Source organism: Xiphophorus maculatus, chromosome 19, assembly GCF_002775205.1.
Source record: "Xiphophorus maculatus strain JP 163 A chromosome 19, X_maculatus-5.0-male, whole genome shotgun sequence".
Lineage (NCBI taxonomy): Eukaryota > Metazoa > Chordata > Actinopteri > Cyprinodontiformes > Poeciliidae > Xiphophorus > Xiphophorus maculatus.
Window position 1 is genome coordinate 20,550,729 of NC_036461.1, and position 15,260 is coordinate 20,565,988.

The following is a 15,260-nucleotide window of genomic DNA, read 5'->3' on the forward strand; positions in this document are numbered from 1 at the left end:
AGAAGATAAATCTTTATTGACATTGTCACAAGGACAACGAAATTTAAAAGGTGCCATCAGTCAGTGCATATGCTTAAAAACAAAAAATAACTGTCTCACAATTCACACACAATGTAAGAATTAACAAATAACTGGTAAAAAACAAACAAAAACTAATAAATAACAGCCACATTCTCACATACATCATTTATGATGATTAATGGTTGTTTTTGATTGCATTTAGTTTTGTTATTGCTATCGGGTAGAAACTGTCTCTGAGACAGTTGGTTCTTGTTCTGGTTGCTCTGTATCTTCTGCCTGAAGGCAGCAGTGTGAACAGAGAATGTCCGGGGTGAGAAGTGTCCTTTGTGATGTGTTGTGCTTTTCTTAGTGGAACATGAAGGTCAGACTGAGATGTGGCAGAGAGAACTCAGACAAAGACCCCAGATTTCTGGAATAATGCTTTTTTTAGACGTCTAAAACAGAATTATTTGGACACCAGAACAGAAGACACACGTTGGATAAACCAATTACAGGATCCCGTGAAAAAACCCTTACATAAGCTGTGAAGCATGGAGGTGGAAGTGTCATGGTTTGGTGATGATTTACTCCAGTCACACCTGGTTAGCTCACCACCAGGGAAGCAACCATAACTTCCCTCAACCATGTTAGAGGGAAGTTAAGGAAAATATGAGACCATCTATAAAGCAAACTAAAAGCTAGAGCACAACTGGACCCTGCAAAATAATACTGGGAATAATTTAAATGGAAAAACTCTCAAACTGTTTGACAGTTCAAACATGCTTTTAATCAGAGTTAGAACAAATGAAATAAATAAATGTGAATCCGGTCCGTGGGTAGCAGCTCCGGCCCGGGTTATATTCGCTACCGCTGCCGCGGAGGGTTAAGCTAGGCTAGTTCAAAACTCCTCCCGCTAATACTTGCCTTCCAGCGATTTCACCGCTGCCCTAAATGTCGCCATTCATTCCCGCGGAGAGTTTTATTTACCAGCGCACGCTGGTTTTATAAATAACTTTTTATTTAGTGATATCTTCTGGAGATACGGTAAACAGCATCAAGGCCCCTAGTCAAAGCTAACTGTTAACCCCCAAAGCTAAAATGGCGGACAACGAGGGTGACAGTGGAGCTATTGGAACAATAACAGTGGCGGAGCCACCGGGGACAGAGTCTGAGCCCGCCGTTCAGCCAGACCCGCAGCCCGTGGAGCCTTTATCAGTCCCGCCTGCCGTCCAGATCTTTCAGCCCGAGGAGAAAGGATCGACTTTCCTCGTCGCCCAGTGCGATCAGCCTGCAGAGGGTGCAGAGCACGGGTCCTGTGCGGATGGCGGTCAGCCCCCGAGTGGAGTGGAAACCTGCCAGGTGGAGCAGCGCATGGTGGTGGGCGCAGAGTTTACCGACCTGGCCAACACCACCATCATCTACGTGCAGCCGGACGGCAGCCTGGTGGAGGGTTCCGGGCTGACGGTGGAGGAGCAGCAAGCGGTGCTGCAGCAGCTCACCAAGCAGCAGATCGTGCAGGTCTCCGACACCGAGGCCATCCAGCTGCTCCAGCACAGCCAGTTGGTCAAACCGGCCCCGGTCCAAAAGACGGCTCTGGATCCGAGTCAGCTGCAGCAGGTCATTAATCAGGTCACCAAGTCCCAGAACCAGGTCCAGGTGTCTCAGGAGAATCTGCAGCATGTGAAGGGTCAGCAGAAGCAGCTCCAACTTTCCCCACAGAACCTGAAGATCAGCCCTCAGAATAATGCTTCCACTCAGCTGAAAAGTGTGGCTCAACAGGTCGCTCTGCAGTCCAACACTTTAATCCAGGTGAGTTAGATATGAAGGGTTCATTCATCTAGGTTAAGATTCTGCAGCCTGACCAGTAATCTGAACCAGGAATCGCATAGAAGTCAGTAGAGATGCACTGATCTGGATTTCATGTTCAGTCTAAGCTCATTCTGATTTTATACAATGTAGAATTTTTTTTCAAGGACAATGACAGAAAAGAAAAAAGATATACTGCAGGTTGTTTGATAGAGGAAATAGTTGTCTTATCAACACAATAGAGGTATCACAAGATTATCCCAGGTTATGCATCAAAGTCCTGTAAGTTGTCCTGAATGCTGACTGAATGGCTCGGGATTGTTTAACCCCACAGTTCATTTGTCTTCTTTTCTCTTCACCTTTCCGTCAGCGAGGGTTGCCTGAGCAGTAAAGTTATCAAGAAACTACAATTAGGTTGTTTCAGTGCAGAAAGAGCAACTTTTCCATCCAGTGTTGCTGTTGTCTGTGGTCTGTTTACTGAGTTGGTCATTTATTGCAAATCATATTGTTATTGCACCATTCACTAATATCATCGAATGTTTTCCTACACAACAGGGACTGAAGTGGAACCCAAAAGCAAAGTACAGAATGTAGAAACAACAACAACAAACATTCTATAAATCTACTGTATTACAAATATCTGTAATAGAACTGATCGCTCTATGCTATAGATATGCACTGATCTTGTGCAGAGAGCATACAGTGTTTCTGATTTTGATGACAAAGCACTTTTTAGTGTTCTTATAAAATGCTGAAAAATGAAATGTGTTATTAATAACATGTTTGTACTAATGTGAATTTCTGAAAACGCATCTGTCTCCGTCTGTCTCTGAATATGAACAAAAACTGAAACATTCTCCACAGAGGTGTTTGCATCAAAAGCCACTACAACACGTCTCCGTTTGTCCTCATCGTAGCCCACTAAAGCAAAATGTGGATGGGTGCCAAAATATAACATTTTTACAGAACAGGTTCAGTGCCACTGAAAAAAATAGATTTTTTTTTCTTAGAAATGCTGACATTTTCTTTTAAATTCTCACTTTTCTCCAAAATTGGATTTTCTCACAATTCAGGGTTTGTTTACTTAACTTTTTCTTGCCCAATTTGCTTGTGCTCAAAAGTTGTTGTTTTTAAATAAAATTTTGACATTAATCTCAGTATTATTTTTTTTCTCAAAATTCTGACTTTCTTTTTTCTTGCCTTCGTAAAGTTCAGAGATTAAATCATTTTTTCCCAGTGATCTAACCCTGTTCACATTTTTGTGAACAAGATCAATTGAAAATATATCAGTTAAACTCTCTGACCATTTTGAGTTTTTGTTATACATTAACTTTTTATGTTTCAGTGGCCGTTGAGACAACACTCCTCCATAATAATGTTATATTTTGGGATTTGATGGCTGTCCACACTGTGAGTAAATGACTAAAGGAGACATGCTGCAGTTGTTCAGTTGGCTTTTTATCCTCACACCTTTGCCCCATTATCTGGAGAGTTTTACAATTTCTGAAATAAGATCTGAATTAGAACTTGTTTTTTTTGTCTTTCCAGGCAGAACCAACGAGAATCCAGATCCAAGTTCCTCCCAAACAGGACCTGAATTCTTGTGTGAGTCTGCAGCAGAAGACCGTGGCTATCAGCCACCCGCAGGTGAAGCTGTCTGCCAGCGCCGGCCTGGGCAACGCGCAGATCATCCACCTGCAGCCTGTGGTGGGTCAGCAGGGTCAGCAGATCCTGCTGCAGCAGAACCCAGGAGAACCCCAGATCCAGTTGGTGCTGCAGAACGCCACTCCTGTGGTGGGCTCTCTGCTCCCCTTGGTCCACAAGGTGACTGGTCCGGCAACCATAGCAACTGCTTCCTCCAGTCTGGGACAGAAACCTGCCCTGCCTACCATCAGAGTGGCAGCGGCCACCCCGGTTAAAGACCATCCCCCTCCCAGCAGCAAGCCCCCTGCTGTTCCCGTCACTAAAACCATCAGCATTCCTCTGATTAAGACGCAGCACAACGGGACGGAACCGACCGCCGCCGCTGCTGCTGCTGGGAAAGTCCCAGTTAAAGCGACCCCGGTCATCCCCACGGCGCCACGGCAACCCGCCGCCGTCGCCTCCAGGCTTCCCACGGCAACCTCAGCCTCTGTCGTCAAGGAAAGAGACAGAGAAAAAGAGGAGAAGAAGAAAGCAAAGAAAAGAGAGAGGAAAGCCCTGAAGGTCCAAACCCGATCGGGTCGGGTGTCTAGGCCACCCAAGTACAAAGCTAAAGACTACAAGTTCATCAAGACGGAGGACCTGGCGGAGAGCCACCAGTCCGACTCGGACGACTACTCCGACATGAGCGTGGAGGAGGAGGAGAACGCCAAGCGGGACAGGCCGGGCTCCAGCAGCCCCTCGTCTCTCAGCTACAGCCTCAAGTCGCGCTGCCACCGCTGCCAGACCTGCGATAAGGCTTACATCGGCCCCGGTGGCCTGAACCGGCACTACAAGCTGAACCCCACCCACGGAGAGCCCGACCTCACTGGGGTCACAGCCAGCAGCGCACCAGAACCCGGCCAGAGCAGAGCAGACCAGAAGGTAGAGGAGGCCGTCACTGAGGAGGAGGAGGACGAGGAGGAGGAAGAAGAGGAAGAAAAGCAAGAGGAGGAAGAGGAGGAGAAACCTGCTGCCATGACAACAAACAGTGTGAGACACCGTTTTACCTGTCAGAGCTGAGATCTACGTGATTTCAGCTCTGAGTTTAGGTTTTGACTTCAGACAGCTCGGCAAATAATTGGAGGGTTTGAAACGATTCATCAAAATACCAATGATTAATCAATTGTAGAAATAATCATCACCTAATTTAGTGATCGATTTGTTGAGTATACAGACTCATCAAAGGCCATTTACTGAAGTAGCAACACAGTTAGAACAAAAAAGCTAAGCCAAAAATACAAAAAAAAATAAACATTTTGCATTTAAGATTAAAAAAAATTCTTTGTCAGTAAATATGTTCTAAATTATTAATACAAAAAATAATCAACAGATTATGTATACGTTTTACATTTAAGATAAAAAAACTAACTTTGCCTGAAAAAAATCTCCTATTAAGCATCTTTTGCTGTTAATTGGTCAACCCAAACAATAATCACCCATCAGCTCTGCTCTGGATTCATCTTACGTCCAGCAGAAAAAGCTGAGCTCTTCCCATGTTGATGTAAGTTTTCTTTTTACTAGCAGACACATCCTTTGCTACTCTAATAAAGTAACTAGGGGTGCATTGACTTATCGGTGCCGATTTTCTTCATTTTTGGGAGATCGTTAATCAGCTGATTTTTAAATGTTAAGCCGATCTTATCTACCTCAGTAAAGGTCTAAATATCAGCCACTGTCCTCTGCTCTCCCAGGAGAAAGGCTTAACCGACAGACCGGCCCACCAGGTCATGTCTGCACCTTTACAGTCAACAGTAGTCAACCACTGTTTCCAACGCAGCGACTTTCTTGTTATATTGAGCAACATTTCAGATCAAAAATTTGGCATCATCCAAAATTGGAATCAGCAGGTCAGAATTTTAAAAGATCTGTAATCGGCGATCAGCCAGAACTCTGCCGTCGGTGCACAACTAAAAGTAACCCGACCTTATTGCGTTTTAGGCAGTAAAATGTAATTTTAAAAAAAATAAATTTACAATAGGAATTGGATTATTTATTTCTTTAGACTTTTATAATATCGCATAAAATAAGCTTAACTAGTTAAATGAAGAATCTACAGAATGTATCAGTTTTGCTGTGCTCTGCCTCTAAAGCCTCACTTTGCTTGTCTTCAGGGAGACAACGGCCTGGCAGCTGAAGGACTCACCGGCCTCCATTACCGGGGCCCGGGTCGCCCCAGAGGGCGAGGGAGAGGAAGAGGGCGAGGGAGGGGCAGAGGAAGAGGAAGAGGCAGGGGGCGAGGCCGATCACTTGGACCTCCTCCTAAGGTCAGTTTGCTTTAAGCCGAGGTTCATTCTACCACAGAGTTTTCTCTTTATGCTGTATATTTGAAATGTCATCCAGTTCCAGTGTTAATGTTGATTATAATTTAAAGGTTATTGATCTTTCAGAATGTTTTCTCACATTATTAAGCCATGACTTGAAAATGATCTTAAAATAACGTTATTGTTTATTGCAATAACTTCTGGGAGACTTTATCGTTCAGTAAAATGTGTTCTTGTGACATGACTAGTCAGGACAGCACTCATCATCAGCATGAATGTTTTTGGCTTTTTATTAGTTCAGTTTCTGTTTTTTCCCAGGGTGGAATTAAGACACACTTCAATGAATTAACAAAAAACATAAAAACTAGGTACATAAGTTTGAATTTATTGTGAATTTTCTTTAATTACACGTCCAGGCTCAAATATATGCATCCAGCTGCACTAATATTTGCTTCACTGGCTTTGCAGCCAGTTTGCTGGCACCTGCTGAAGGCAGCAACTCCACCAGTTGTCTTAAAAACTGGTGGAGTTTATTTCAGTTAGTTGGTCTCCAGACATAGACTCTGCTTAAAAGAATCTTCCATAAATTCTGAACAGGACTAATGTCCATGCAGCTGCACTGGTATTTTGATGTGTTTGGGTCAGAAACTGGAGCCTGTTCCATAAACATCTCTGTTATAAACTAAGGAGACACCGATTCACTTGTTTTAAACCTCAGATAGCGATATCTGAGGTTTAGTATCGCCCGATACCGATCCGATACAGAACAGCTGAATTCACTTAGAAAATTTATTTTCTAAACACAGACATAAATATACCGAATTACAAATTAATCTAACTCTGCACCAGTACAGCTCACTGAAATACACCATTAGCTTCACAAGCTTGGTCAAACATATGAACACAACTTTTATTTGTGCTGTTAGGAGTAGAACAGTCAATGTAAAATAAATAATGAAACTGAAACTGACTAAAACAACAGGTGGACTATTTTGGTCAAACATGTAAAAAAAAAAATAGCTGTAACACCTTTCAAAGGGTTCAGAAAGAGCAATTAGGAATTCTAAATATAATGTAAAATAAATAATAAAGCATGATGTCATTCTGATCACAAAGCAAAGAACTAGACTGAATAGATCTGCCTTTATAGATTGGACACATTGTCACCTATACCCCATCTGGAATGTTTTCCAATATCAGCACCGATACAGATATTGACATCCAATCGGTGCATCTTCTTAGAACCTGGTAGCTCTTCGTTAACCTGATTGGTTGATTCTCCCAGGTGAGCATTGGTCTCGTGGGCAGACCTGGTCGTCGCGGGCGACCCCCAAAGCTCGGGGTCATTCCAGTAACGGCGCGGCAGCAGGCAGAGAGGAGACAGCAGCGGCTGCAGGAGGTCAGAGGACGGAGCGCTGCCCCATTCCAGGACGGGTCTGACCTGTCTCCACAAGTACCCGCTGTGTAACTCCTGTTTCTGTGACCGCTCTGTGTTGCTTCCAGCTGGTGGAGCAGTGTGAAGATGAAGAGCTGATGGATGCTGTTCTTCCTCGTTTGACCAAAATGTTAAGTCTGTGGGAGCTGCTGCTGGCGAAGGTGAAAAAAACACATGTACACACATTTCTGTTAGAAATAATGGCCTGTTTGTTTTTGTTTGGATGTTGTTAGTATTAGTTTTAACCCATCAGCCATCACCATGCTGACTGCTGCTAAGTGGTCAATTTGACCGTGTCTATTTTTATGTCTATTTTAGTTTTTAATTAACTTTTTATCAAGGAATGAGTGCAATATAAGTAATTATTTATAGTCTTTTTTTTAATACTGAGACATTGTTTTTGTCTGGAAAACTTCACCCAAAGTTCATTGTAAAATTGTTCACTGATACAATTCTGACACGTGAATATTCATCATCAAGTCGCTCAGACATTAAAATTATATAAAGGGACAAGACACACACTAAAGAAAAGAATGTAATATTCCTTCCTGAATTTAATAAACTGCTATTTGTTTTGAGGAATATTTTAGCTTAATGATGGCTAAAATCATTCACACGTACAACAGCGAAGGGCATTCTGGGTAAATAGAACCAAAACAAACATGAGGTTCTATTACTAGCAGGAGAAATAGCTCATGGTCTTTTGACAAAGACAAAAGAGAAATCCTAAAATCACTGCAATCTGACTCCCCTCCATCTCATTCCCATTTGGTGAAGAAGGAAGTTGTGCTCTGTGTTTCAGTGGTTCTCGTCTGTCCTGAATCTCACATTTATGTCAATATTATTTGTTTAATGAGTAAAACAATGTTCATTTTTGGTGTCTCTCTGAGTTTACTTTTTTCCAGACACATACTGTATTTAATACATATATCTTTTGCTATTTTTTATGACTGTATGCTTTGCAACATACATTGAAAAGGAACATTTATTTAATGAGAAGAAACGTCAAAGAAAACCAAACTCAGAAGGAGCTACTGGGGATGTGGAAGGACTATTCCACATTCCACATTTCCTACATATTTCTGTTATCTCACAAACCTAGCAAGGATATCTATATATCTCCTCGTTAGTACAGTGGTGAGTATCCCCACCTGTCACGCGGGAGACTGGGGTTCGATTCCCCGATGGGGAGTGAAGTTTGTTTCAGGTCCCTCTTGAAAATGAGATCTAGATCTCAACGGTTTAAATAAAGGAATAATAAAAAAAAAAGGATCACTGCTCCTCTTTGTGACTTGTAGTTGACTGCATTAATATTTGAAGACAGTAGAGGGTAGGCAGGCCAGGTCACCTCGAAGGTTCTTTAAAAATGATTTCTAACGTTCGCCCTCCGTCTCTTTCAGCTGGACTCCAAGGGGTCGGCTTGTAGCTGCTTCCCAGACATTTACCACGAGTTTGAATCTCTGCATGCTCAAGTCAGGCAGACTGCACAGGACTACATCGTAAGTCCTCAGGGTGGAGCCATGCCTGTGGAGGTCAGGAACATTGAGGTGAGACGATATGTTGCCTCTCTATGCACCTGAAGACTGGAACCGTTGAGCAGCAGGTGATGCGACAGGTTCTCTGTCCCGTCCTGGACTCCTGTTTCAGGTGGCTAGGTCTCTAGGGATCCTGGACGAGGTGAACAAGATGAAGGTGCTTCCTGGAGCATCGCCTGTCTCTAGTGGGAACAATAAGAATGTCCGGTACATGGGGGTAAGCATGCATCCAGAAATTATCTGAGTAAAACTGTGTGTGTGGGTGTGTGTGTGCTGAAGAAAATAAAGGTCAAACTTACAGGTTTTTTCAAGCCTGCTTTAAAATACTACAGCTAACTCTGCTCCGTGTCAGAAAAATAACAGTATTTTTAGTTTAAATTAATCAATTCTTTTTTTCAGAACTCCAAGATGTTGCCACCATCTAAAAGATTTAAGATGGAAAACAGTATTGCAGAACACCAGAACGGCACAGAAGCGCCAAAAACAGGTAGTTGTATGAACAGCTTGAATTAGCCATTTATGCTGTTGCTGAGAATATTATAACATGTATGTTAGGGTTTCCCCTAGAAAACTCTCTAAGCCCAGTAGCAAGGGTGAAAGGACAGTCATCTAACAGCCCACCATGTTGTTTAGTTACATTTTTTTTAAAGTTGACAGGAAATTTGAAAATATCACTTGGTAATTATGTGTTAATGGAGGACATTATTAACAATAACTAAAAACAAACTGTAAAGTCTTAAAAAAAATACAATAAAAATAAACAATTTATTTTCACTTCATTTGTTCCATCATAATTAAAGTGTTAAAAAAATTTTTTTTAGTACTTTATCTGTGACTTTTTACATTATTTGCTAAAGTTGTTAGCATGCGTACCGGTACAGACAGGAATTGGTTATGGAGGTTTGGTGTATAAAAAAAATACACCTAGCCTCAGTCTCTCTGTGACCATGCTGTGACCATGCTGTGACCATACTGTGACCATACTGTGACCATGCTGTGACCATACTGTGACCATGCTGTGACCATGCTGTGACCATACTGTGACCATACTGTGACCATGCTGTGACCATACTGTAACCATGCTGTGACCATGCTGTGACCATGCTGTGACCATGCTGTGACCATGCTGTGACCATGCTGTGACCATGCTGTGACCATGCTGTGACCATACTGTGACCATGCTGTGACCATACTGTAACCATGCTGTGACCATGCTGTGACCATGCTGTGACCATGCTGTGACCATGCTGTGACCATGCTGTGACCATGCTGTGACCATGCTGTGACCATGCTGTGACCATGCTGTGACCATACTGTGACCATGCTGTGACCATACTGTAACCATGCTGTAACCATGCTGTGACCATGCTGTGACCATGCTGTGACCATGCTGTGACCATGCTGTGACCATGCTGTAACCATGCTGTGACCATACTGTGACCATGCTGTGACCATACTGTAACCATGCTGTTACCATGCTGTGACCATGCTGTGACCATGCTGTGACCATGCTGTGACCATGCTGTGACCATACTGTAACCATGCTGTGACCATACTGTGACCATGCTGTGACCATGCTGTGACCATGCTGTGACCATGCTGTGACCATGCTTCGACCATGCTGTGACCATGCTGTGACCATACTGTAACCATGCTTCGACCATGCTGTAACCATGCTGTGACCATGCTGTGACCATACTGTAACCATGCTTCGACCATGCTGTGACCATACTGTGACCATACTGTGACCATGTTGTAACCATGCTTCGACCATGCTGTAACCATGCTGTGACCATGCTGTGACCATACTGTAACCATGCTTCGACCATGCTGTGACCATACTGTAACCATACTGTGACCATGCTGTGACCATACTGTGACCATACTGTGACCATGCTGTGACCATACTGTGACCATGCTGTGACCATACTGTGACCATGCTGTGACCATGCTGTGACCATACTGTGACCATGCTGTGACCATACTGTAACCATGCTGTGACCATGCTGTGACCATACTGTAACCATGCTTCGACCATACTGTGACCATACTGTGACCATACTGTAACCATGCTGTGACCATGCTGTAACCATACTGTAACCATGCTTCGACCATACTGTGACCATACTGTGACCATACTGTGACCATACTGTGACCATACTGTAACCATGCTGTGACCATGCTGTGACCATGCTGTGACCATACTGTGACCATGCTGTGACCATGCTGTGACCATACTGTAAAAATGCTGTGACCATACTGTGACCATACTGTAACCATGCTGTGACCATGCTGTGACCATGCTGTGACCATACTGTGACCATGCTGTGACCATACTGTAACCATGCTGTGACCATGCTGTGACCATACTGTGACCATACTGTAACCATGCTGTGACCATGCTGTGACCATGCTGTGACCATGCTGTGACCATGCTGTGACCATACTGTGACCATGCTGTGACCATACTGTGACCATGCTGTGACCATAGTGTGACCATACTGTGACCATGCTGTGACCATGCTGTGACCATGCTGTGACCATGCTGTGACCATGCTGTGACCATACTGTGACCATGCTGTGACCATGCTGTGACCATGCTGTGACCATGCTGTGACCATGCATTGTGCTTCCAACCATTTCACCAAAGAGAATCTTTAAGCTATTTTTGCTCTCTCTGTTAATGGTGTATAAAAAAAACCTAGAATAAATTAAGAAACAATGTTTAGCCTGGTGGGGTGCAAGTAAAACCTGGAGGCCCGCCAGGCTTATGATACACTGAGGGAAACCCTGAGTAGCATATTAGGGATGAATATCAGTGTGAGTACAGAGTGGACAACTTTACCATGTGTTACCATTTGTTGACAGTGTTTCTATGCTGGGGGTTTTTTTGAGCATAAAAACATCTAGCATGATGTTAGCATGTATCCTTCCCTGTTTTGATACAACTTGTTGATACCTCAGCTTCTACAAATCCTATAAAAAGTTCCTCAGCAGCGTTTCAGCTGCTCTGTCCCACAAGAAGCGCTGTATCTGAATTTGATAAACTGCCATAAGACATAGACTATTCAGCATTTCAGTATTGTAGCTGTTTGGGTCAGTATGTGAGGTCATGTTGACTGTCATGTCTGTCACTTTGTTTCCCAGCCGCTGCTCCAGTGGCCTCGGCCACCCAGGTAGCCTCTCTTGTCAAGTCGTGCTCCGTGTCTGTGTCTCCATTGGAGATTTCAGGTGGAGCCAAAGTGCTGAGCGCCTCTGCTGAACCTACCTCCAGGTGAGCTGAGCCCACCTCGCTGGGTGTGTGGGCTGTTCAGACCGCAGTCATAACATTAATGCTTAACCCTCTGATGCGTAGAGTGACTGACCTTCTGTGAGTGGGTCTTTTTGGACCCGGGTTACAATCAATGTGTTTTTATGCTACTTTTGTCATTTTGATTCAAAATAATGTTTTGTATGACACTTTCTACTGTGTTTTATTTCACACAAGAATTATTTCATGTTTGAAATATTTTCATTTTTCACTTTTTAAAATGGTTTTTAGAACAATTTGTAGAACATTTTTAAAACAAAATGACAGCAACAGCAATTTTACAACAGCAATGATGAAATGTCAATAATGGACAATGTCAACATCAATTATGTGTGTGTGAGTGTTTGTCTGTGGGCATGGGGTTAGGGTGAAAGAGCACGTTTCTTGAAACTAGCTAGCTAATCAAGCTAGCTAACATTACTGTTTGTATTCTATTATGCTATGTGTACCAAGCATGTGAGTGTATGTATGTGTGTGCATTTATTTATCTATCCATCCATCTTCTTCCGCTTATTTGGGGTTGGGTTGTGGGGGTAGCAGCCTAAACAAGGAGGTAGAAAGAGAGAAAAGAGACAAATGATAAATAATGAAAAGGGAAATCATTGCGCTCATTGATCCAATGCGCATGATAATGCGATTCATTGATTCACTGATTATTGCAACAGGCCTACCTACGTGTAACACTGATTCTCAGCTCCAGAACAGAGATGAGTCCCTTACTGTGTGATGGAGAACAGCTTAGTCAGATGGTGGTGCTTTTATATGTTTCTTAACAATAAAATAAACCTAGTTGCCATGGTAGCGCAGCAGAGTAATAACATTCGTTGGTGTTTGTCAGCTGATCCTGATTTCTGGAGCAGATGGTCTGAATGTGTTTGTTGTGACCTGCAGCTCCTCCACCATCGCCTCTCCTGACCCAACTCCCAGCCTGGCTGCACCTCCTGCTGGCCCCACACAGGAGCAGAAGGAGGGGCCACCGGACCAGGAACAGGACGTACACATGGCTGACGCCACGGTTCAGGACGCAAATGTGGCCGACGCCGCTGTCCAGGATGCAAACATGGCCAACGCCGCTGTCCAGGACGCAAACATGGCCGACGCCACGGTCCAGGAAGTAAACGGGGCCGACGCCGCAGTCCAGGAAGTAAACGGGGCCGACGCCGCGGTCCAAGACGTAAACAGGGCCGACTTCATGGTCCAGGACGTAAACAGGGCCGACGCCACAGTCCAGGACATAAACAGGGCCGACGCCACGGTCCAGATGACCCAACCAGACTCTGCTCTCAGTCCTAGTGCCACCACCACCACAGACAGAAAGAGGGCGGAGCCTAGCCCCAACCCTGGCCCCGCCCCCAGCCCTGCCCACCCAGAGGCCTCCGCTCAGCCCCAGCCCTGTGACTCCTCCTCCCAGCCCAAAGAGCTGCAGGCGGGCCAGGAGATCTACATCCAGACGGAGGGGCTGACGGTGCAGCTGGCCGAGCCGGGATCGGACGGGATCGTTATCGTCAACGGACCGGACGGAACCACCATGCACATCCAGACCCCAGAGGGGGTTCCCCTGGAGGCGGTGCAGGCCCTGCTGGGCATTGAGGCTTCAGACGGGGACAGACAGGCCCAACAGACCCAGGACTGAGCGGAACCTCCTCAGAAAAGACTGTCAGGGAGTGATGGACAGCTGAAAACTGCAGTGCCTCCCTTCAAACCCAGCTGATAGGAGCCGACTGGCGCTTCTCTATGAATGTCAGAGTTTCAGAACAACACAGGGGGACAACGGTGCAAACCCCCAACTCCTGTAGGAAAATGTCAAGGTCTTCATCTCGCTGTGTTCAAAGAGCCAAGGTGAAGCTGCTATATATATATATATATATATATATATATATATATATATATATATATATATGTATGTATATATCTATATATATATATATATATATATATGTATATATATATATATAGATATGTTGTCAGCACATTTTATTTCTTCTACTCTTCTGTTGGTCTTCGGTGCAGCTACTGCACGCCTCCACTTTATGTTCAGAAAAGATGAAAAAGGTTCGTTTGCTTGGTTTTGTCCTCTGACTCTGTTGCTGTCTGCAGTTCAGCTTATGTTGCTTTTATTTTTCTGGTTCTGAAATAAATTATTTTTCAGAAAAAAACAGCATAAAAGTGAATGGGCCACATTTTTGCAGACTTCACCCGCCACAGTATACCTCTACAGGTTCAGTTTTTACACTATGAGGATTATTCTCTAAACTAATAAACTTACAGTATTTACATAAGATGTGCAGATAAACAAGTCCAATTTTCCCCCAAAACCAGGAACTGTTTGGTTTTCTTCTCATCCATATGTGGCTTTTTTTTTTTTTTTTTACTTCATAACAAACCTATCTCAAGTGTTTGTCAGAACGTCTGATGTTTGTTTCGAAATGTACCGTTAAATCTTAAATTATTCACACCCCCGGCAGATTTAGATTTAAAACTGCTCTCACTCAACAAAGATGCTTGTTTCAGGGAATGAGACGGGGCAGCTCTGAAACCAGGACAGAGCAAAGGGAACATTTATTTTGAGATGTTGAAACAAAACGGAATTGTTTTTATTCACATATTAAAATGTCATGTTAAAACTGAAAACTCTTTTAGTTCTGTTATTTTGATGGTTTATCCTTGAGACTCTCAGTCTGTTCGGATCTGGCTGCTCGAAAACGTTGACGTTCAGCAGAAACATCTTGCTCAAATTAAAAGCCTCCTTTAAATCCAAGTGTACCAGGGGGATGAATAATTGTGGCCTTAGCTGTACATATTCTTTTGTAAATAGCAGCAGTTGTAACACAAAGTTGTTGGGAGTCATTTTAAAGCGTTGCACTAAACATCACTATGGCAACCCCCACTCAGAAGATGTACGTTGAACAATCAGCAGCTTCTCCTCCCTGTTGTTTACATGAACTCTGGGAAAACGGGAAAAGTCAGCCCAGGAGAAGACTGCAAAAACACAAAGTAAATGTAAGAAAGTTTGTTTTGTTTTTTTAATCTAGTTTCTAGTGCAAATATCTTAGTAGAGCTGAAATAAGACTAAGTTCGCTGAAACGTACCTTCTCAGATGGATATAAGAGCTTGTTTTAAGTCCCTAATTCCTTAAAATTGATAAAAGAAAATCCTAGTTCTTATAGCACATTATTTCACTTATAAAAAGATATTTTTCAGATGTTAAAGGTGAAACAATCTGCAGGTGG

At 43.5% G+C, this 15,260-nt stretch overlaps 1 protein-coding gene across 1 annotated transcript; it reads left to right on the plus strand.

The window, feature by feature from the left end:
• The first annotated feature begins 336 nt into the window (after positions 1–336).
• On the plus strand, positions 337–13,905 carry znf839 (zinc finger protein 839). The gene is made up of 10 exons (XM_023353031.1): positions 337–1,809; positions 3,355–4,479; positions 5,601–5,753; positions 7,036–7,149; positions 7,254–7,346; positions 8,586–8,732; positions 8,833–8,937; positions 9,120–9,207; positions 11,868–11,994; positions 12,922–13,905. Exons 1-10 carry the CDS (start codon positions 1,099–1,101, stop codon positions 13,661–13,663), a joined length of 3,405 nt encoding a protein of 1,134 aa, XP_023208799.1. The 5' UTR covers positions 337–1,098; the 3' UTR covers positions 13,664–13,905.
• Positions 13,906–15,260: the final 1,355 nt, after the last annotated feature.

Excerpts from the sequence above, each read along its gene's own strand:
- znf839 (XM_023353031.1), top strand. The coding sequence starts at position 1,099 with ATGGCGGACAACGAGGGTGACAGTGGAGCTATTGGAACAATAACAGTG. Across the intron at positions 8,733-8,832 it reads TGGAGGTCAGGAACATTGAG|GTGGCTAGGTCTCTAGGGAT; the intron begins GTGAGACGATAT and ends CTCCTGTTTCAG. Across the intron at positions 11,995-12,921 it reads TCTGCTGAACCTACCTCCAG|CTCCTCCACCATCGCCTCTC; the intron begins GTGAGCTGAGCC and ends TGTGACCTGCAG.